The sequence below is a fragment of the Pseudophryne corroboree genome, chromosome 1 (genome assembly GCF_028390025.1).
Source record: "Pseudophryne corroboree isolate aPseCor3 chromosome 1, aPseCor3.hap2, whole genome shotgun sequence".
Taxonomy (NCBI): Eukaryota; Metazoa; Chordata; class Amphibia; order Anura; family Myobatrachidae; genus Pseudophryne; species Pseudophryne corroboree.
The window spans coordinates 949,438,930-949,461,261 of NC_086444.1; the positions used below are offsets into that span (position 1 = coordinate 949,438,930).

The 22,332-nt window shown below is 43.2% G+C and overlaps 1 protein-coding gene across 1 annotated transcript in view; it reads right to left on the minus strand.

The window, feature by feature from the left end:
- The window catches only part of LOC134974150 (annexin A10-like), a 239,325-nt gene that overhangs the window by 49,922 nt on the left and 167,071 nt on the right, over window positions 1-22,332 (minus strand). The window contains exons 5-6 of the mRNA XM_063946507.1: window positions 7,382-7,472; window positions 6,043-6,122 (exon numbers count right to left, since the gene is read on the minus strand). Of these exons, the coding sequence (XP_063802577.1) occupies window positions 6,043-6,122; window positions 7,382-7,472 (171 nt within the window). The remainder of the gene's footprint in view (window positions 1-6,042; window positions 6,123-7,381; window positions 7,473-22,332) is intronic.

Sequence of the window (22,332 nt, forward strand, 5' to 3'; positions counted from 1 at the left end):
AAGCCTTTCCTCATAATCCAGTCCCTCTAGGCTTTTAATCAATTTAGTATCTCACCTTTGAACCCTTTCGAGTTCACCAATATCTTTTTTATACAGTGGTGCCCAAAAGTGAACACAATATTCCAGGTGCGGACGTACCAATGCTTTATCCAGCGGCAGGATTACGTCCGAGTCCCTTGACTCAATTCCCCGTTTTATGCACGCTAGCACCTTACTTGCCTTTTTTACTGCGCTTTGACATTGTGTATGGTTATTAAGCCTATTATCAATGAGTACCCCCAAATCTTTTTCCAAATCTGTTTCACCTAGGCGTTCCCCATATAATATGTAGGCTGCAAGTTTGTTTTTAGTCCCAAAATGCATATCCTTGCATTTGTCTGTACTGAACCTCATTTTCCATTTAGACGCCCAGAGCTCAAGTTTAGATAGATCATACTGCAAGGACTCCACATCCATTTCCGAGTTAATTACCTTACACAGTTTAGTATCAACTGCAAAGATTGACACTGTGCTTTCCAGGCCTATATCTAGGCCATTGATAAATATGTTGAACAGTAGTGGTTCGAGTACGGACCCTTGTGGTATTCCGCTGACTACTTGGGACCAGGTTGAGGACTTCCCGTTGACCACTACTCGCTGTACCCTGCTATCCAACCAGTTGCTTATCCATGTGCAAATAGTTTTTCCTAGGCCAAGCTCCTTTAATTTGATGATCAGTCTCCTGTGAAGCACTGTATCGATGGCTTTTGCAAAATCTAGGAAGATCACATCCACTGCTTTTCCCTGATCAAGATTATTGCTCACTTCCTCATAGAAGCTAATCAAGTTACTCGGATATGACCTGTCCCTCACAAACCCATGCTGGTTCTTGCTAATAATCCTAGTGGTCTGTAGATACTCCTGTATGCTGTCCCTTAGAATTCCTTCCAATATTTTCCCCACTATAGACGTCAAACTAACTGGTCTGTAGTTACCCCGAAGATTTCTGGATCCCTTTTTAAATAATGGCACTACCTCAGCTATACGCCAATACTTCAGTACCATGCCTGATCTAATTGAACTATTGAAAATCAAGTATAGGGGTTGTGCTAGTTGTGAACTAAGCTCAATAAGAGAACCTTCGGGTGAAGTCCATCAGGACCAGGTGATTAATTAACCTTAATTTTGCTTAGTCTCTCTTGGATTACTTCTTCACTTAAACAAGTATCTAACCATGGATCATTACTTTCACAATTGTTATGCTTTAATCCCACCATCAGTTCTTCTCTGGCGAATACTGATGAAAAAAATTTGTTCAGTATTTCTGCTTTTATTTCGTCATCATTTATCAATTCTCCAAATTCATCTTTTAATGGACCTATATTCTCCTATTTTAACCTTTTACCATTTATGCATTTAAAAAAAAAATTAGGATTGGTTTTACTCTCTATAGCAATTTACTTTTCATTTTCCATTTTAGCTGCTCTTATTGCTTTTTTGCTTTTCTTATTACATTCCTTGTAATACTTGAAAGTCTCTTCCTTTCCATTAGATTTAAATGCTTTGAAAGCCCACTTTTTTTTATCCATTTCTGCCTTAACCTTCTTGTTAAGCCACATCAGTTTGAGTTTAATACTCCTGCGTTTACTGCCCATGGGAATACATTTATGGATATTGCTATGCAGCAACCCCTTTAAAACATCCCACATTCCCAAAGTGTTCTTGTTATTAAACAGAATCTCCCACTCTATGTCGTTAAGTGCACATCTCAGCATACTGAAATTAGCCTTCCTAAAATTAAAAGTTTTGGTGGAACCCCTGTAGCTATGTTTCCTGAAACTGATGTCGAATGTGATCATATAGTGATCACTGTTACCCAAAGTCTCCTCCACTTTATTATTATTATTAATAATATCCACATTATTAATAATTACTAGATCCAAGGTAGTTTTACCCCTAGTTGGGTCCTCGACTAATTGAGACAAGTAGTGTTCCTTTAACATATTTAAGAACCTGTTGCCCCTAGTTTTAGCACATGAATTGTTACTCTAGTTTATATCCAAGTAATTAAAATCCCCAATCACAAGGATGTACCACAATCCCGCAGCCATTTCGATTTGCTGCAAGAGTTGTTCTTTCTCATGTATGCTAATATCCGGCTGTTTGTAGCACGTGCCTATGACTAGTTTTTTTTGCATCAATTCCCCCACTTGAGATTTCAACCCATAGTGACTCTACATTATCGCCAGTTTCCTCATAGATAACCTCCTTTAAGTATGGTTTAAGTGATGGTTTAACATAAAGACATACACCCCCTCCTCTTTTGCTTGTCCTGTCCCTCCTGAAAAGACAATACCCCTCCAAGCTTGCAACCCAGTCGTGAGAGTCGTCCCACCATGTTTCCGTAATACCTATAATGTCATACTCAGCATTTGATGCTAACAATTCCAATTCCCCCATTTTACCTGCTAGACTTCCGGCGTTTGCAAGCATACATTTTAGTTTAGCGGTTCCTTTATTCATTTGTTTTTTTAAAGATATCCTATCTTTAACTAGTGCATCCCTTGAGTTACTGATAAAGACTGTCCTTCTTGCTCCCACTCCAATCCCACCGTACTTAGTATTGCCCACCTTACTTTTCTCTTTGATCAACACAATATTCCCGTCTAAATTTACCACCCATTTTCTATAGGCTGTAAAGATGACACAATTGTTATTAGTTAATGCTTTGGCAATACCTTTCTTGATACCCTTGTTAGAATCCATGTAAATACCCTTACCGGCTGCACTTTTCCTCCCCCCTTCTCCACCCCCTTTTATCTCTCTACCACCATCCCTACTATTCTCACTGCATGACCCATAGTCTCTAGCTAAACCCTACCCCCAAGCTCCTAGTTTAAAAACTCCTCCAACCTACTAACCATCCTTCCCCCCAGCACCGCAGCCCCTGCCTCATTCAGGTGCAATCCATCGCGAGAAAAGAGATGGCGCCTGACTGAGAAGTCCGCCCAGTGTTCCAAGAACACAAACCACTCTTTCATACACCAGTCCCTAAGCCACACATTTACCTCCCTAATCTCCCTCTGTCTCCCTGGGCTAGCATGTGGCACTAGTAATATTTCAGAGAATATTACCTTAGATGTCCTTTTTTTAAGTTTCTGGCCTAAGTCCCTATAGTCTTTCTTAAGGACATCCCACCTACCATTAACTTTGTCGTTGGTGCGAAACGTGCACCAAGACCGCCGGGTCTTTCCCAGCCCCTCCCAATAATCTATCTACCCGGTCCGCGATGTACTGTACCCAAGCACCCCGGAGACAACAGACCATACGGCGATCACGATCCCGGTAGCAGATTGCCCTATCTGCCTTTCTGATGATAGAGTCCCCTACCACCATCATCTGCCTGGGTGCCTCTCTAGCTTTCATCCCATCTGAGCCAGAGGGACCACTCCTCCGGTTGCTAGAGGAAGCAGTCTCCTCCGGCTCCGTCATTTCGTCGCTATCATCCACCGAATCTTCGTCCAATCGGGCAAATTTGTTCGGGATTGATAGATCCGAGATGTTGTGCCTCCCCCTCTTTTTCTTCCTTCTAACAGTGACCCAACTGCCTACCTGATTATAAATGGTTATATTAAATAAGAAAAGGAATATTTTTGACATGTTTCATAGAAATGTAGTACACTATTAAATGATGTTTATATTTTAATGATGCAGACTAAGGGGAAAATTCAATTAGATGTGGTAATTTACTGTGGGATAACTGAACTCCCGAGGCTATCCAATTAGCCCTGAACGCAGCCTGCCAGCAGCTCTTAAATTGGGGATTTTTTTTTCTGGACCTCTGCAGGCTCCAAAAAAAATTCCCTGTTAAGTAGCTGGCAGTGTTAACACACAGGATTGTGAATTTATCAGGGATTCTATGTGTAAACGCATGAAAAATAAAAATTTTACAGGTGCAAAAAAACAGGCTGTAATTGAATAAGCTGAAGTTAAAAAGTGGAAAAAACTTGTGGCTACCCCCATTTTTCACAGTCGTTAAGCTTTCAGTGCTAATTGAATTTATCCTCAAGGATATGCAACCGCAATATTAAATATTAAAGGGCCAGAAAAAGACAAGACTTAGAATTGATTAAACCCGGGCATGTCAGTCAGTACCACACTAAATCCTTTGTACACAACTACAGTAAGTAGCTTTTTTAATCATGCAACATCAAAAAGATCTTGAGCTTAGCAGGAAAATAGTGGAAAGTCATGTTCCTCATTCTAAAATGGTAAACACAGTATCGGATCTTGCCACGGGCAAGCAGGACTTTTGCCCGGGGCGCCGCCTTCCGGACGGCGCCGCGGCAAGATCTGCTACTGCTGTGCCCTCCTCTGCCCGCTGCCGCTGCCCGCTGTGAAGGGAACTAGACGCGTAGCGTCTAGTTTCCCTTCGTGGAGAGGACCTTTACTGTGCGGTGCGTGATGATGTCATCGTGCACCGCACAGCAAAGGTCCTCTCTATGAAGGGAACTAGACGCTACGCGTCTAGTTTCCCTTCGTGGAGAGGACCTTTGCTGTGCGGTGCGCGATGACGTCACCGCGCACCGCACAGCATTTCAGCGGTGCTACTACTGTACAGGGGGCGTAACTGACTACGCCCCCTGTATGAAGCCATGCCCTATTTCTCGCCTGGGGCGCAAAAAGGCATAGAACCGGCCACTTAACTGCTACACATTAGCTAGAAATGCTTTAGACCTTCTATATATAGGCAGTATTTATAGCATTCAGCTCGTGCCATCAAACTGACTAGTAAATGTGCAGATGGATAATGTAGGAATAATATAAATGATGGATGCACTTTTTACATTAAAGTTACTGGAATGTTATTATCATCTACTCTGATAATATGCATTATGCTGTGATGATTTTTTGTGTTTTAAACTTGTTTATTGCTTTTAACACCACTATATTCTACTGTTGTATGTCTACTTATCAGTGGTGCAAGTGTGTGGGTACGGCGTACCCGTAAGAATTTAGCCGTTGGTACGCCGTACCCACACCGACGGGCAGCCGCTCCTCTTCCCTCCCTCCCTCTGCTGCTCCCCGCCGCACCCGCCGCACTACCGCTGATGTGAGGGAAGGAAAGCGCAGCCTGCACCTCTCCTTCCCCTCAGTCTCCGGTGGGTGTCTCAGTTTAATTCAGCAACGATCCGTGAGCCAATCAGAGCTCGCGGTGCGAGCTCTGATTGGCTCACGGATCGGCGCTGAATTAAACTGAGACACCCGCCGGAGACTGAGGGGAAGGAGAGGCGCAGGGTGTGCTCTCCTCCCCTCACACAGACAGACGTCAGCGGTGAGCAGGGGAGGAGGGGGGGGGGGCAAGTATACCTGGCACTGGGGGTATATCTGGCACTGGGGGGGCATGTATACCTGGCACTGGGGCATATCTGGCACTGTAGGGGCATTTCTGTATCTGGCACTGGGGGCATATCTGGCACTGTAGGGGCATTTCTGTGTCTGGCACTCTGGGTGCATTTGTGTATCTGGCACTGTGGGGGCATTTGTGTATCTGGCACAGTGAGGCAATGTGTATCTGGCACTGTGGGGGCATTTGTGTATCTGGCACTGTGAGGCAATGTGTATCTGGCACTCTGGGGGCATTTGTGTATCTGGCACTGTGAGGCAATGTATATCTGGCACTCGGGGCATTTGTGTATCTGGCACTGTGGGGCAATGTGTATCTGGCACTGTGGGGCAATGTGTATCTGGCACTGTGGGGGCATTTGTGTATCTGGCACAGTGAGGCAATGTGTATCTGGCACTCGGGGCATTTGTGTATCTGGCACTGTGGGGCAATGTGTATCTGGCACTGTGGGGCAACGTGTATCTGGCACTATTGGGGTCATATGTGTATATGCCCCTCCCCCATATGTGTATCACGCCCCCATTTTTATTGGCAACGCCCCATGTGGCATTTGGCCACATCGTTTTTTTTGCACGCGTGCCTTCGGCGCGCGCACACAGTACCCGGAAGACATTTTTTCTACTTGCACCACTGCTACTTATGATAGAAAACAGTACCTGAACCAAGTTTATTAAAGCATCTCTAAAATGCCCTGAGGTTTCCGAAGAGATGCTTTCCTCCAGATTGTTGCCATATTCTACAAAGGAAACAAATAGTATATTATTTTAAATGTCACACGTGTTCTATTAAAGACATTTTTAAAAATGTTCTCTCTCTCTCTCTCTCTAGATATAGATAGAGAGAGAATATATATATATATATATATATATATATATATACACAAACACACACACACACAATATATAGCGTGCAAGAAAATGGCTTAAGCAAACATCTAAAATGCGGATGTCTTCAGACCAGTTTCATGGAAAACAGTAATTTATACAATATTCACAACATTTTCCAATAACAACATTAATAAATTTGTAATAAAACTATTATGAACCAAGCACCCACACTAAGGAAGGCTTGCCACAATATTAAATGGGTATAAAGATGTGGAGGCTATGATCCCAAAAGTTTATTGGGGTGTAAACGTTTTTATTGTCTATTAAGTTTTTTTTTTAAACAAAACAAAAAAAGCACATGCACATTTAAGGGTCTTCTAATGTGGTACAGAATCTAGACTACAACACTCGTATCTAGAAAATGCATCCTGCAGCAGCATGTCATCGCTAGTGATATCCCCCCGATCCATGGGACTGGGCGGCATTTTGTCTAGTGTGTACCTAGCCCCAGCTTAACAAGAGAGGCAACAATTAAGTAAAAGAGCAGTGTGAGAGCTGCAGGAACAAGGTAGGGATAGCCATCGGTACAAACCATCTATGGTAAATAACTATTCAGTATTGCCATCAATGGTTTTACCATTAGTAGTTTCACTCATTCACAGCAAACACTGTAAAGGTGTGTAACTGTACACACGGTAAGATTTTTTTCTTACAATTTTGACTATATAGTCAAAATCGTAAGAAAAGTTAGTGCATACCGCAAGGTGAAAGTCACCATGCGATACTGATGCGTGGTCCCGTGAGGTCAGTAACGCAAGCCTAGATAGACGGTGCAGGCAAGTCAATTTTGACTATCTCGTATAAAAGATAGTCAAAATTGACACTTAGCCAAAATTGTACAAAGCCAGTATCGCAAGCACAGTTATCTATTCTTGCGATACCGACCTAGTCCCTATCGCATAGTGAGAATCGGGGTGGGCCCGAATCTCACCGTGTGTACACACATTAAGAGTCAGGAGCTGCTTAGGGTTGCTGACTGACAGCCTAGCAGCTCTGTGCAGCAACAGCCCTCTGAAAGCCAGAGGGTATACACCTGCACAGAAATAGATGATTGCATGTGCTTAATCAGGTTGGTAGGAATAACTATAGTTACTAAAAGAGTACTTACGCATTAAATAGACTTGCTTCAGCTGAAATATATCTGTACTAGTTCTCGATGCTAAAATATCAATAAGGCAGTTTTCCTCTGTCCCGACTCCCTGTAAACAGGTGTGTAATGTGAAAAAGCAAAGGTTTATTACAAAAATGAAATCAATATTACTGTAAATCGGGTTATATAGTACCATTAAGGGTGTAGCTACCAAAGGTTCAGGGAGTGCAGCTGCTCTGGGGCCTAGAACAGAAAGGGCCCCTCCCAGGCTCGGCACTACCCGCTCAGCAAGGTCTGCAAAGCAGGGAGGTGCCGGGTTGGAGAGGTGCTCTCCCCGCTTTGTAACCTTGCTGATGTGCGCTGCTGCTGTCTGTCACACTCTCAAGCAGCAGCCGCATCGGCAGTATGAAGAACAGCTCTCTCCTCTCTACCTCCTTACTGATGGAGCCGCTCTATCCTCCTGCCTGTTGCCGCCTGCCAGCTCCTGTCACACTTATCATAGGCAGCAGCGGCGCCAGCAGCATGAAGAGTGGTGCATGCACCCAGAGTCATCACCAGGTGGGGTACACCTGGTGCGCACTCTGCATCACTACACCCTTCACCCCCCTCTTCCCACACTCACCCCGCCGGAGCCGCGGCCGGATGGAAAGGGGGCGTGGCCTAATTAAAAGAGGCATGGCCTTGCGGGTCCTTCTTCACTCCGGGGATGTATCCAGCTTCCTCTGAAATTCTGGCTGCCCCCGGAGACTAGGCAGCGTGCAGTGACGGCTCCTTTTCAGTGACATGAGCCGAGTGCTGCAGAGGATTATCACACTGCAGCACTCGGCTCCTGTCACTGCAGAAGAGCCAGCACTTGGTGTCACCCCTTCCGTGGGTGATACCTGGGGGCGGGTCACACCCCCCGCACCTACCTTCTGACGCCACTGCATGCACCGCCCCCACCAGTGAAATCAGGAAGAGTAGACCACACTAGCACAGCTCCACCTCTGAGGCTCCGCCTCCCCTGTGGGCTGCTTTAGATCAAAGGGAGCTGCAGCGCACAGTAGCACTGCTTACTACAAATATCTGGTAAGTGACAGTCGGGCGGTGGGGGGGATTTAGAGCATTTGTTTATTCTAATATACTGTAGCTATTTTTTAGGCCCCTGCCCTCATCCTCCCTATAACTTCCCCCTCAATGCCCCTACCCTCACCCTCCCTGTAGCACCCCCCTCAGGTGCCCACACCATCCCTCTAACTCCCCCCTCAGCATCCCAGCCCTCACCCTCCCTGTAAATCCCCCTCAACATCCATGCCCTCACCCTCCCTGTAACTTCCCACTCAATGCCCCTATCCTCACCCTCCATGTAGCTCCCTCCTCAGTGTGCCCTCACCCTCCCTGTAACTCCCCACTCAATGCCCCTATCCTCACCCTGAATGTAACTCCCCCTTCAGTGTCCCTGCCCTCACCCTCCCTCTAACTCCCCTCTCAGCGTCCCTGCCCTCGCCCCCCTGTAACTCCACCCTCAGCATCCCTGCCCTCACCCTCCCTCTTACCCCCCTCAGCGTCCATGCTCTCACCCTCCCTCTAAATCCCCCATCAGCGTCCCTGCCCTCACTCCCCCTGTAACTCCACCCTCAGCATCCCTGCTCTCACCCCTCCTGTAACTCCACCCTCAGCATCCCTGCCCTCACCCTCCCTGTAACTCTGAAAGTAGTGGGAGTAAGAAGAGAAAAGAGGGGATAGAAAATAGGTTGTAAAAGGGGTTGCCAAAATAGGAGGAAACAGTGAGAAGAAATAGCCTCAGACAGTGCTGGGGATAATAGCTTAAAAAAGAAAAAAGAAACCCAGGCAATGCTGAACATACAGTAAGTATATAAGGGGCACTACTATGTTGTGTAATATGAATCAGGAGGACTACGTGCAGTGTAATGTAACATAGTAACATAGTATCTGAGGTTGAAAAAAGACAATTGTCCATCGAGTTCAACCTATTTGTGGTGTCCTATGCATGATGATTTGACTAAAATTTCTGACTGATGCTGCTGTCAGCCATTGCATTTTATCCCTATTAATAGTAACTATAATGCATGACTATGCACCATACCCCTGGATATCCTTATCCAATAGGAATTTATCTAACCCATTTTTAAAGGTGTTGACAGATTCCGCCATTACAACTCCCTCGGGCAGGGAATTCCAAACACGTATTGTCCTTACCGTGAAAAAGCCTTTACGCCGTATTGTGCGGAATCTCCTCTCCTCTAACCTGAGCGAGTGTCCACGAGTCCTCTGTGTTGATCTAACCAAAAACAGGTCCCGCGCAAGCTCTGTGTATTGTCCCCTTATATATTTGTAGATGTTGATCATATCCCCTCTTAGTCTCCGCTTTTCCAATGTAAACATGCCTAGTCTTTCAAGCCTTTCCTTGTATTCCATCGTCTCCATGCCCTTAATTAGTTTGGTTGCCCTCCTCTGTACCTTTTCAAGCTCCAGGATATCCTTTTTGTAGTACGGTGCCCAGAACTGTACACAGTATTCGAGGTGTGGCCTCACTAGTGATTTATATAACGAGAGTATAATACTCTCGTCCCTAGCATCAATACCCCGTTTTATGCATGCTAATATCTTATTAGCCTTCTTTGCTGCAGTCCTACTTTGGGTACTACTGCTTAGCTTGCTATCTATGAGGACACCTAAGTCCTTTTCCAGTACAGAATCCCCTAATTTTACCCCATTTAGTAGGTAGGTGTAATTTTTGTTCTTGTTAATCTGTGAATAAGATTGTGCTACAGTGTGGCGTAATATGAATTGGAGGTACTTTTGTGAGGTGATAATGCGTGTCCACACCTCTTCCTTGTGAGACCACACCCCTCTTGTGGTGCACGCTGTCCCTTTATGAGTTAAGGGAGGGAGGGCGCAATTTAATGGTTTGCAGGGGGGCGCCGAACACCCTTGCACCGGCCCTGGGCCCACCTTCCCTGTCACAGTTACACGTGTTATATACAAGATGTCACAATCCGTGCCAACGGCAATCAGTTCTAGTATCCTGTTAACAACTGCATACAATATATTTACTATTTGGGATTTCATGCATTTGTTTTCTTACAAGTTTATGGTTTGTCTGGACTTCATCATGCTACCAGTGAGCACTTACTGCATCCAGCAATTAACTTTCCATTCAGTGCCATATCAGTGTCATTATTGCCTTCAACTAAAGGGGGGTACACACGGGGAGATGTGTGCTGAGTGATCTATCACAGAACACTCAGCACACATCTCTCCCAGAAAAGAACTAGCGCACTATTATGGTGCATAAAATTAACACCTGCTACAGAGAGGAGTCTCTGTAGAGCATTGGGACAGGGGCCCCTTCAAAATATTGCTATGGGGCCCACAAAGTTCTGACTATGTCCTTGAGTACCATGGTATAATGTGTGTGAATGTACACCTCTACTCGGGATGCAGTCAGAATGCCGGCTGTCGGGATACCAGCAGTCAAAATAAAGATGCTGGAAGTATAGGCGGCGGGTTAGGTTTAGGGATGGGGAGGGGGGGGGGGGTTAGGTATAGGTTTCAGATGGTGGGTTATGGTTAGGCTGTAGGGGGGGGGTCAGAGTTAGGCTGCGGGGTGGGATGGTTAGGTTTAGGCAGCGGGGAGGGGAACCTAGGTTTAGGTACCTCCAGGAGGTGGTTAGTGTCAAGCACTTTGTGGGGAGGTTAGGGTTAGGCTGCGGGAACAGAGGGTTAGGGTTAGAGTATAGGGGAGAGAACACCCCATGCTAACACTTGTCGGTCTTTTCAACTTCGGGATCCCAGCGTCCGTATTAGGACCGCTGGGATCCCGAGCACCGGCATTGTATACTTGACCCCTCTACTCATCACATTTGCTGAAAGTGGTACATTTAAAATTCCCTTTTTAATGCAGTTGGCCCACAGCCTGTTTAATAAAAAAAGCTGTTGCTATATCTCCGCAATTGGGAAGGCACCTTAGAGATAAAACTGCTTTACATTAAAAGGCAGCACATGAATGGATGTTAGCTGTATGATTGTTACACCCTTCCGTGATTAGCTCAAGTCTCCCGGTTAGCTTTAGTAAAATACAGCATTTGGACCATCCTTTTTTTTTCTCTTCTTTCATCCAGATGATCAAGTAGGTTAGGTGCGATTTTATGGATAAAATTGCTTGAATCACTTTTCTTTTTAGACTGAATCAATTTATTAATTTATTTTGCAAAAGAGGTCAGTGGAAAATAATTTATTCTGATTATGTAACAATAATAGAAAGTGTGCCATGTCTGTTATCCTCCATAATGATGACACATTAACATAATGAAGAAGCATCAAATCCTATTATGGCATCAAACTGCCAACATTTGAGGTTTCAGGACCCATTTTTCACCCTCCTGGGGTTTCTACCACCTTATATATTAGTAAATCTCTTCCTACCCCTTCAGTTGGCTTCCCATTCCTGCCAACACTGGGGGTAATTCAGAGCTGATCGCAGCAGCAAAGTTCTTAGCAGTTGGGCAAAACCATGTGCACTGCAGGGGGGGCAGATTTAACATGTGCAGAGAGAGTTAGATTTGGGTGGCTTATTTTGTTTCTGTGCAGAGTAAATACTGGCTGCTTTATTTTTACACTGCAATTTAGATTTCAGTTTGGACACCCCCCACCCATTTCTAACTCTCTCTGCACATGTTAAATCTGCCCCCCCCCCTGCCCCCCCCTGCAGTGCACATGGGGGGTAATTCCAAGTTGATCGCAGCAGGATTTTTTTTAGCAATTGGGCAAAACCATGTGCACTGCAGGGGAGGCAGATATAACATGTGCAGAAAGAGTTAGATTTGGGTGGGTTATTTTGTTTCTGTGCAGGGTAAATACTGGCTGCTTTATTTTGACACTGCAAATTAGATTGCAGATTGAACACACCCCACCCAAATCTAACTCTCTCTGCACATGTTATATCTGCCTCCCCTGCAGTGCACATAATTTTGCCCAATTGCTAACAAAAATCCTGCTGCGATCAACTTGGAATTACCCCCCTGGTTTTGCCCAACTGCTAGCAAATTTGCTGCTGCGATCAACTCTGAATTACCCCCACTGTGTTGTCAAATACGGATAATCCTTAAAATTACTGTTGACCTCTGTTTGAAGCTATCTGTCCAGCAAGCACAAGAGGAGGTAACAGAGAGCTAGAGATAATAGCCACCTGCTTTTCCAGTGGCAAAAATGTTTCATTCAGATGCCAGCAATAACATCTAGCCAAACTTCAGATTCTTCCCTACTCTGATCTGCTGAAAAATGATTGCAGAAGTTTGCCGCCAGACATTTGTAATGATTTTAGGTATAAGGGGGCTGATGTATCAAAAATGTGATAAGTTAAAAAAAAAATTGTGTCACTTATTGTGTCTTTTTCGATTTTTTTTTCAAAGTGTGTATAATTTTTTTAATCGAAAATGTGATTGCGATAAAAGCCCAAAAATATGATATTTATCGCAATCTACTTTTCGATAGTTTTACCACATTTGGAAAAAATTAAATGAAGTGCGCAAGCTCTGTTTCAGAGCCCGACATGCACAGTGAGTTCTTTGGTGGCGTTCAACACATACCTGGCCTACAGCAGAAAAGAATAGCTAGTTTTCTATTGGGACACTTATTGGAAAACTGAAAGGGGAGGGAACTTTTACAAAGACAATTCAATTGGTTATTCTAATGACTGTTATAAACATGTTACTAAGATGAAATTCAACTGGCCTTTAGTAGTGTGTGCTGTTTACTTCCAACAGAACTATTAAGAGTCTCACAAACAAAACATACATACATATATACACTAGAGATGATCGGGTTTGGTTCGCCGAGAACCGAACCCACTCAAATTTCACACTCTGAGTCCTCCGAAGTCTTGCGACTTCTCGCCAGACTCTGAATCCGGAACAAGGCAAACGTCATCATCATGCTGTCGGATTCTCGCAGGATTTGGATCCCATATAAATAGCCGTGCGTCGCCGCCATTTTTACTCCATACTTGAAGAGTGAGGGAGACAGACCCCTCTCTCTCTCTGTGGGTGGTGGCGTCGGGTGGGGTTAGTGTGTGCTCTGTAGGGGGTGCTGCTGCAGTCACTGTGGTGTACCTGTTCTGTGTTAGGGGTGCTGTCCCTGCTGTCACTGGTGTTTCATGTGCTGTTACTGCCGGGTGCTACAGCTGTACATGGGTCTTGCTGTCCTGGCTGTCCCTGTGTTGTACAGGGGGCAGGGGCACTGTAAAATATAGGGGGTGCTAATGTCTTAACATTACACTGGCCCTGAAAAAATTTAGGGGTGCAGTTCTTACAAATTAAAAGCACACTGTTCCTGTATGCTGTCAAATATAGGGGTGCTGCTGTTCAAATAACATTACACTGGCCCATTATGTTGTAAAAATTCAGGGGTGCTGTGAAAATAAAGGGACACTGTTCTGTGCGCTGTAATAATAAAGGGGTACTGTCCTGTGAAATGGAGAAAAACAATTTGGAATAAAAAATAGTGGAAGATCAGGAACCACTTCCAGTTCCTAGTACTACTGCTGAAGCTGCTGCTGCCATCAGTCATGACATTGATGATGCAATTCCATCAATGTCGTCTGCTAAGGCCAATGCCCAATGTCATAGAGGGCATGTAAAATCCAAGAAGCAAAAATTAATAATCAGAAAAAAGAAAGAAAGAAATTATCTGATGAGAAACATAAAATTGGCAATATGCCACAAAGTGGCAAGGAAAGGCTAAGGCAGAGGTTCCCAAACTGTGTGTCGTTGCTCCCCGGGGTGCCCTCTGGACACTTGCAGGGGTGCCCTGGGTTAGTGGTCCAGGACCAATTCAAATTATTCATGGTCAATATAATAGGCAAAACCAGTGCTGGTGGCTGCCATTTATAAAATATGTGGCCAAACAGAAGCAAATATTGTCCCCCACCACACAACTGACCCTAAGGATGACATATAAACGCGATCTACTTAATGTAATATTTCTTTCTAAATTTCTCAATAAGAAATTTTTGGCCTAGGGGTGCCGTGAAAAAAATTCTGATATTCTAGGGAGCCGTGATTCAAAAAAGTTTGGTAACCACTGGGCTAAGGCCTTGGCATATGTTCATGACTGGTGGCTTAACTTCTCATGAGGATGGATGCCCTCCTCCCTCTCAAAAAAATGTAAAAAATTAAGCTTGTTAAAGCACAGGAAAAAAAAACTGTGCATTCAGAGATATCACAAATACCCAAGGAGAGTCCAAGTGCGTCCACAGTTGCGATATCTATGCCTGACCTTCCCAAGACTGTATGGAACTGGATGACATCCTACACCAGTATGAGGAGGATGTTGTTGTAGCTGGCGCTGAGGAGGAAGTTGATGATGAGGATTCTGATAGTGTTAGGATCTCCTGCTCTGTGCTGCCACGTCGCCATGGCAACTGGGAGGCAAGTGTTAGCGAAGTAACCTGAGCGCAGCTGATACTCCGGTCCGGGTTTTTACTGTGTAGTGGTTACAGGCTCTGTGCACGGCAGGGAATCCGGCGCTGGTTTTGTGCTCACAGTCTGTGAGGTCTGAGTGGGGCGTGGACAGCACCTGCTATATAAACCATCCTCTCAGGCTAGGCAAATGCTGCTGAATCTTTGTTTGTTAGTCAGTTCCAGAGAGTTAGCTAGTACTGTGTGACTTTGTATTTACTTGTTGCTTACTGCGAATAGGCCTTGGGATTCGGTACTTCATTCTGCCAATCCGGACTTAGCAATAAGACTGGAGTCAGTTGTTTGACCTGCTGGGGTTCTTTTGCTATTCTGTGAACCCAGCAGGTTTGCGGCTGTACTCTCAGACCTGCTTGCTTAATCCTCCCTCACTGTGCAGGGCGTCCAGGTGTCAGTTTAGTGGCAGTAAGCTGAACCTGTGCCCTGCAAGTGGGGGTTAGGATTGTGGATACTCTCCTTTTGTCTATATTTCTATCTCTGACCAAGAAGTTTATTCCCACACCCGTTGGTAACCCTTTGGGGTTTTTCTGTTGCTCTTAGCAACATAATTTCAGGTGCTCCACATGTTAAATCACTACACATCGCTTCATTGTCCGCTCTATTCCATCTGAGCATTCCTGACACTAGGGAGACACCCAATTCCTGAGTCTTTGGGCTTCTCCGTTCACTTTGTGTTTATTAGTTATTCCATCACCTCCTGTGTATGTTATGTTATACTGTCTGTGAGTTCGTTTGCTTCGCATCCCTCTCTGTTCATACACCAGTATACTCCTGTTAGCACTGGTGTGCATAACAGATAGTGATGTGGTTTGTTTAAATAAGGCACCAGTGGAGACAGTTGTTGTCCGTGGGATAAGAAATCCCATTGTCATGCCTGGGCAAAATACCAAAAAATCCACCTCTTCGGTGTGGAATTATTTCTCCACAAATCCGGACAAAAGGTGCCAAGCCGTGTGTTGCCTTTGTCAATCTGTAATTAGTAGGAGTAAGGATGTTAACCACCGAGGAACATCCTCCCTTATATGTCACCTGCATTCATAATAAGTCATTGTCAAGTTCAAAAACTTTGGGTGGTAGCGTAAGCAGTCCATTGACACCTACATGATGTGATTTGTTTGAATATTATTTCTCTGTGAGTATGAGGATGTAAACACTGAAGGGTGGGGGGGTGAATCTGAGGACGAGGACGACATCTTGCCACTGTAGAGCCAGTTTGCGCAAGGAGAGATTAATTGCTTCTTTTTTGGTGGGATCCCAAACAAACCAATCATTTTAGCCACAGTCGTGTGGAAGAACCCTGTCACTGAAATTATTGGTTTGTTAAAGTGTGCATGTCCTGTTTATATAACATATGGGTGGGTGGGAGGGCCCAAAACAATTCCATCTTGCACTTCTTTTTTTTCTTTGCATTATGTGCTCTTTGGGGCCTAGTTTTTAAAACTGCCATCCCGTCTGCCACTGCAGTGCCAATCCAAGATGGGCCAGGTGTTTGTGCTGCCCACTTGTGTCGCTTAGCTTCCTCATCCAGCTACCTCGGTGCAACATTTTGGACTAAAAACAATATTGTGAGGTGTGAGGTGATTTTAGCTGTTTTTATGTTTTTTCAAAAAACTTCCAGATCCAAAACACGAGGGGAGATCCAGATACTTAAAAAATACGAAAAGTATAGAAAAGTGAAATTTATCTAATTTTTTAACACAAATAACTGTTGATTGAGGACTGCTGAGTTGAGCAAGCCCTTAACAACTACGGTGGGAAAAAAAAAGTAGGTTTTCATATATAGAAATATAAGGTGGTAGTAACGCACAATTTTTGTTTATTACCCGTAGATGATGAGACATTAAAATTCTTGCTCTTCACTTTTCTGCTGTAAGCTGCTGTGTGTGCTGGATATTTCAGATGACATTTATAAAACTTTCAAATATAGTGAACAGGGATTCCCTTCCTTTCCCTGTTATTTGCCTAAAATTATATTGCAAAAGTTTTTTTTTTTACATTGTTGACAAGATTTTGCAACACTATTCACAGTAGTTAACCCTTATCTTAGTAGGTAACCATCAGTAAAACAGATGTTTGAAAGTGGAACACAAAACGGGCGTTACAATTTACTATTTCTATTTAGAACATACTATTTAACAGTGCAAGCCTCTTTCCATATATACTTCCCATTCACACCCTAAGAAACAGGCAGGCAATATTAGTATACAGAATAGTAGAGCTGCACTACCGAAAGGTTTGTGTATCTTAGTGGCTATATTAAATGGTGGACACCAGATACATTTTTATTTTAGTTTGGTGGACTCTACATGATATGTCATTTTTAAGTTTGTGGTGGATTTACTAGTGTTTGCCCCCATACACTACAACGAGGTATTGTATGCACTCCGTCGAATCCGATACCCCTACAACTCCACACCAGCAGCTCCTGGACTCACGATATCGTGAGTCCAGGGCACCTTCACTCACGATGGGCTAACGTTAGATCGCATGCGAGCTAATGTTAAGCACCTTCATAGCAAGTGACAGGGCCGAATCTTACCTACTACATGTAAGATCTCAAAGCCCTTCTTACGAAACCTGGAAGCGTGCCTCACTTCATAATCGTAAGTGGACCATATCGTCACGATAAGTCAGACCAATGCGTTGATATCGTGGCAAAAGGCACAATATCATTCTAGTGTATGGGGGCCTTAACTCATCTGTGCAGTGAACATTTATTTAAAAAGATGTGTGTTATTTATAGGTTTATTTAAGTCTGGACAGTCTTCAGTTCTCCACAGATAATAGCAAACCAAATATTGTAATCTTCCATGTGTTTTGTTCATACGTTTGTAAATCCAGTCATCAGGACACAGACATGTGAATTCACTGCTGTGCTGTTTATTCCCTCCAACTCCAGGCACACTGCACACTGGACACTGGACCACCCACTTCCCAGCATCCTCCTGGTCCCAGGGACCATCACTGAAGATTCAGGCTTACACATGTTAGTAAGGGAGTGTCTACAAATATTAAGCATTCTAATACACTAACATCACATCCTCTTTTCTTTAAAGATAAGCCCTGTACGCTTCAATGCAACAATTAACAATGTCATATTAAGAACATCATCTAACACGTTTCAATGAGTCTCTCAGGTCTGCGTATTTCCCTTTTGGTTCTTTCATACACAGTCTGTGTTTCATCGACCATGTTGGACCTTTCTAAAATCGTGGTTTGTTCACCATTATCAGGATCATCATACATGTCAGATGAAGGGTATTCTTCAGTCATGTTGTCTTCATTATGGTTAGGTTGAGATCTTAAATCCACCCGATTTCTTCTTACTTCCGTTCCACGCTCTGTATGTATAGTATAAGATCTTGGTGCTACTTGTGCTTGCTCAATACCTTTGTGCACCCAAATACCTTTCTCGTGATCTCTGAGACGGACTTGGTCACCCGATTTAGATCACATAAGCTTTTTGTTCGCCTGTCATGGATCAGTTTCTGTTTCGACTGTTGACGTTCCTTACTCAGTCTGACCACCGCTGAGTTATGTGTATTAAGCAGTTCATCATGTATCGGGAGATTTGCTCTAATCCTCCTTCCCATCAGCATTTGTGCAGGAGAAAGTCCATTCTGTAAAGGTGTACTGCGGTAGATTAAAAGACTTTTGTAGAAATCTTCTTTACCTTCTTAAACTTTTTTCATGAGACTCTTTACAGTTTTCACTGAACTTTCCACCAACCCATTTGAGCGTGGATAGTGGGGACTTGACATAGTATGGACAAATTCCCACTCATCAGCAAATTGTCTAAATTCAGCACTGGAAAACTGAGGACCATTGTCAGTGAACACTTCCATAGGAACACCATGCCTTGCAAAGATTGACTTCATGCAATTGATTACGGCTTTACTAGTAGTTGTATGTAGTGTCTTCACCTCAGGGTAGTTAGAGTAATAATCAGTCACGACAATGTACGTTTTCCCATTACAATCAAACAAATCTGCGCCAACTTTCTGGTACGGTCTCTCTGGCACTGCGTGAGGACTCAGTGGCTCGACTTGTTGTTTCGGTCTATACGTTAGACATAATTCACATGTAGCTGTAGTCTGTGCTATGTCTTGGTTCATTCTTGGCCAATACATAACTTCACGCGCTCTCCGCTTACATTTTTCTTCTCCTAAGTGGCCTTCATGTATCTTGCACAGCATTGTTTTTCTTAGTCGTGCAGGTATGACAAACCTATTGCCTTTGTAAATAATACCATCGACAACTGTAAGGTCCCTGCGGTACATCCAATAATCATGGATAGACAGCGGGCACGCATGTTTTTCTGCTGGCCAACCTTTCAGAATGATATCTTTCAACACTTTCATTGTATCATCTGTCTCAGTTTCTTTCCTAATCTGTTCTTGTCTTGCAAGAGACACTGGTAGAGAAGCTACAATCAAATTAACATAGGCTTCTATCTCTTCATCCATCAGACTTTTGGAACCTTCACTTTTGTCCACAGCACGATAAAGTGTATCAGCAATGTACATGTATTTGCCGGGACAGTACAACAAGTGTGCATCATATTTCTGTAGTCTGATAAGCATTCGTTGAATTCTCATGGGACAGTCATGTAATGATTTAGTCATGATGGCTATCAATGGATTGTGGTCAGTTTCCACTGTAAATGTTTGACCATACACAAACTGATGAAATCCCTCACATGCATATGTGATCGCTTGAAGTACTTTTTCTGAGCATACCTTGTTTCAGCACTTGTCAGTGCTCTTGATGCATAGATTACTGGTTGCCATGTATCCTCATGTTCTTGTAACAGCACTGAGCCTAGGCCAAATTGTGAAGCATCTGCTGAAATTCTTATTCTTTTCGCAGGATTAAAGAATTTTAGCACTGGTTGCTCTGTAATGATCTGTTTCAAGTTTTGCCAACTTTCTTCTTGTTAATGTGACCACATCCACTCGTTATCTTTGTCCAACAACCATCTAAGAGAGGCTGTTCATTCAGAGAGTTGAGAAATAAACTTTCCTAAGTAAGTAATCATTCCTAGGAATCTTCTGACGTTGTCTTTGTTGTTAGGACGTTCCATGTTCACTATGGCTGATATTTTCCTTGGGTCTGGTTTTACACCTTGATCCGAGACCACGTCACCCATAAAGGTAAGTGTATTCACGCCAAATTCACATTTGTCCTTGTTTAGCTTTAGATTCACTTTCTTGATAAGTTCCATTACTTGTCTCAATCTAGAATCATGTTCTTCCTTTGTAGATCCCCAGACAATAATGTCATTATCATTGTTTCAACACCTGGAATATGTTCAAAAATCATGTGCATCTTTTTGTGATATACTTCTGGAGCAGACAATATTCCACATGGTAGTCAAAGAAATCTGTATCGACCTTCTGGTGTATTAAATGTACAAAGCTTTGAGCTGGCCTCATCTAGCTTCATTTGCCAGAATCCTGAAGATGTGTCCAATTTACTGAATCATTTTGCTCCCGCAAATTGCGACATGATTTCATCTCTGGTTGGCAGTTTGAAATGTTCTCGTTTAATAGCTTTGTTTAAATCTCTGGGGTCTAGACATATTCGGAGTTGTCCATTTTTCTTTTCAACAATTACTAAGGAGCTTACCCATTCAGTAGTCTCATCAACTTTCTGTATCACACCCAAGGCTTCCATGCGATTTAACTCTTGTTTCAGTTTTTCTCTCAGCGCAAATGGCACTTTTCTACAGGGGTGTATCACTGAAGAAACTTGCGTGTCTATATTTATTTTATGCTCTCCAGGCAAACAACCTAGACCTTCAAACAAGTCTCTGTATTCTGTAAACATCGATTTGCAGTCATCTACTACTTGTGATGTCACTATAAAAACTTTCTTTAGCAAGCTTAGTTTCTCACAGGAACTTAATCCTAGAATCGATTGCACATTTTTATCCACAATCAGTAGAGATGTTTGAAACTGTTGTCCCTTATATTTCAGTGTCACTAAGCATGTACCTTTCACAGGAATTTCCTCCCCAGTGTACCCTGTAACTTTCACTTTGGCTGGGTGAATTTTAGGTTTTACTCTAAAAGTCTTATAGTCTTGAAATGATATTAAATTCACCTGCGCACCAGTATCAAGCTTAAAGGGAATGACAGTCTTGTTCACAGTTAAAGGGACAATTCATTCTTTCTTATCTGCACTGCAAAGTTCAATGCAATCCACAAAGAATTCCTCTGTTTGTTTAACAGCATGCACTTTGTTTGTTTTACTTTTAATTTTACAGCATTTGGCAAAGTGATTAAGTCTACCACATTTCATGCAGGTTTTACCATAAGCAGGGCACATTTTAGGATTGTGAGCATTTCCACATCTACTACACATTTCCTTATTAGACTGTGGCTTAGACTGCTTCATTCTTGAGAATGGAGGTTTGCATGGCTCTGTTTTCTGCACTACATGCACATCAGCTTCCTTGTGTAACATTTTGGCTTGAAATCTAGTTATTTCTGCAGATCTACACATAGTCACTTCCTTTTCTAGTGTTAGGTCTTGCTCTCTCAGCAATCTCTCTCTGAGTCCATTATCAGGTATTCCACAGACAATACGATCTCTAATCAGTGAATCCTTTAAATCACCAAACTCACAGGTTTTACTGAGTGATTGCAGCTCTGTAACATACTGACCAAATCCATCTACAGACTTCTGATCACATGTGAAAAACTTATATCTTTCATATGTCACATTTTTCCTTGACACAAAGTAATCTTCAAACTTTTGCATTATAGAAGACAGCACCATATTCTGCCCCTCACCAAACTGAAAACTATTATAAATGTCCAGCACATCCTCTCCTATCACATGGAGGAAAATGGATGCCTTCGTTTTGTCAGTCTCTGAATCAGCTCCACATGCAGCAAGATATATATTAAACCTTTGCTTAAATCTTTTCCAGTTTTCAGACAAGTTACCAGACATCAGCATGCCGGTTGGAGGAGCTAGTTTATCCATGGTTACTCACTGTTTGAAGATAGGAGCACACGGCAGGTATTGCAGACTCTGAGTATCACATCCTGACAGACTTCTGCAGGATTCTGTCACACTCTGAGAGCACTAGCAGTCCAAGTTACACTACTTCTGACACCATGTTTTGTTCAAACGTTTGTAAATCCAGTCATCAGGATACAGAGACATGTGAGTTCACTGCTGTGCTGTTTATTCCCTCCAACTCCAGGCACACTGCACACTGGACACTAGACCACCCACTTCCCAGTATCCCCCTGGTCCCAGGGACCATCACTGAAGATTCAGGCTTACACATGTTAGTAAGGGAGTGTCTACAAATATTAAGCATTCTAATTCACTAACATCACACCATGTATCTATTTTTTTAAAATAAATAAATAAATAAATGTATGTAAAAATATTATTTCTTTTTATTTACACAAACGTGTTTTTTTATTTTTCAGTTTGTACAGTAAAGATTAATGCCAGACATTCTGAACATGT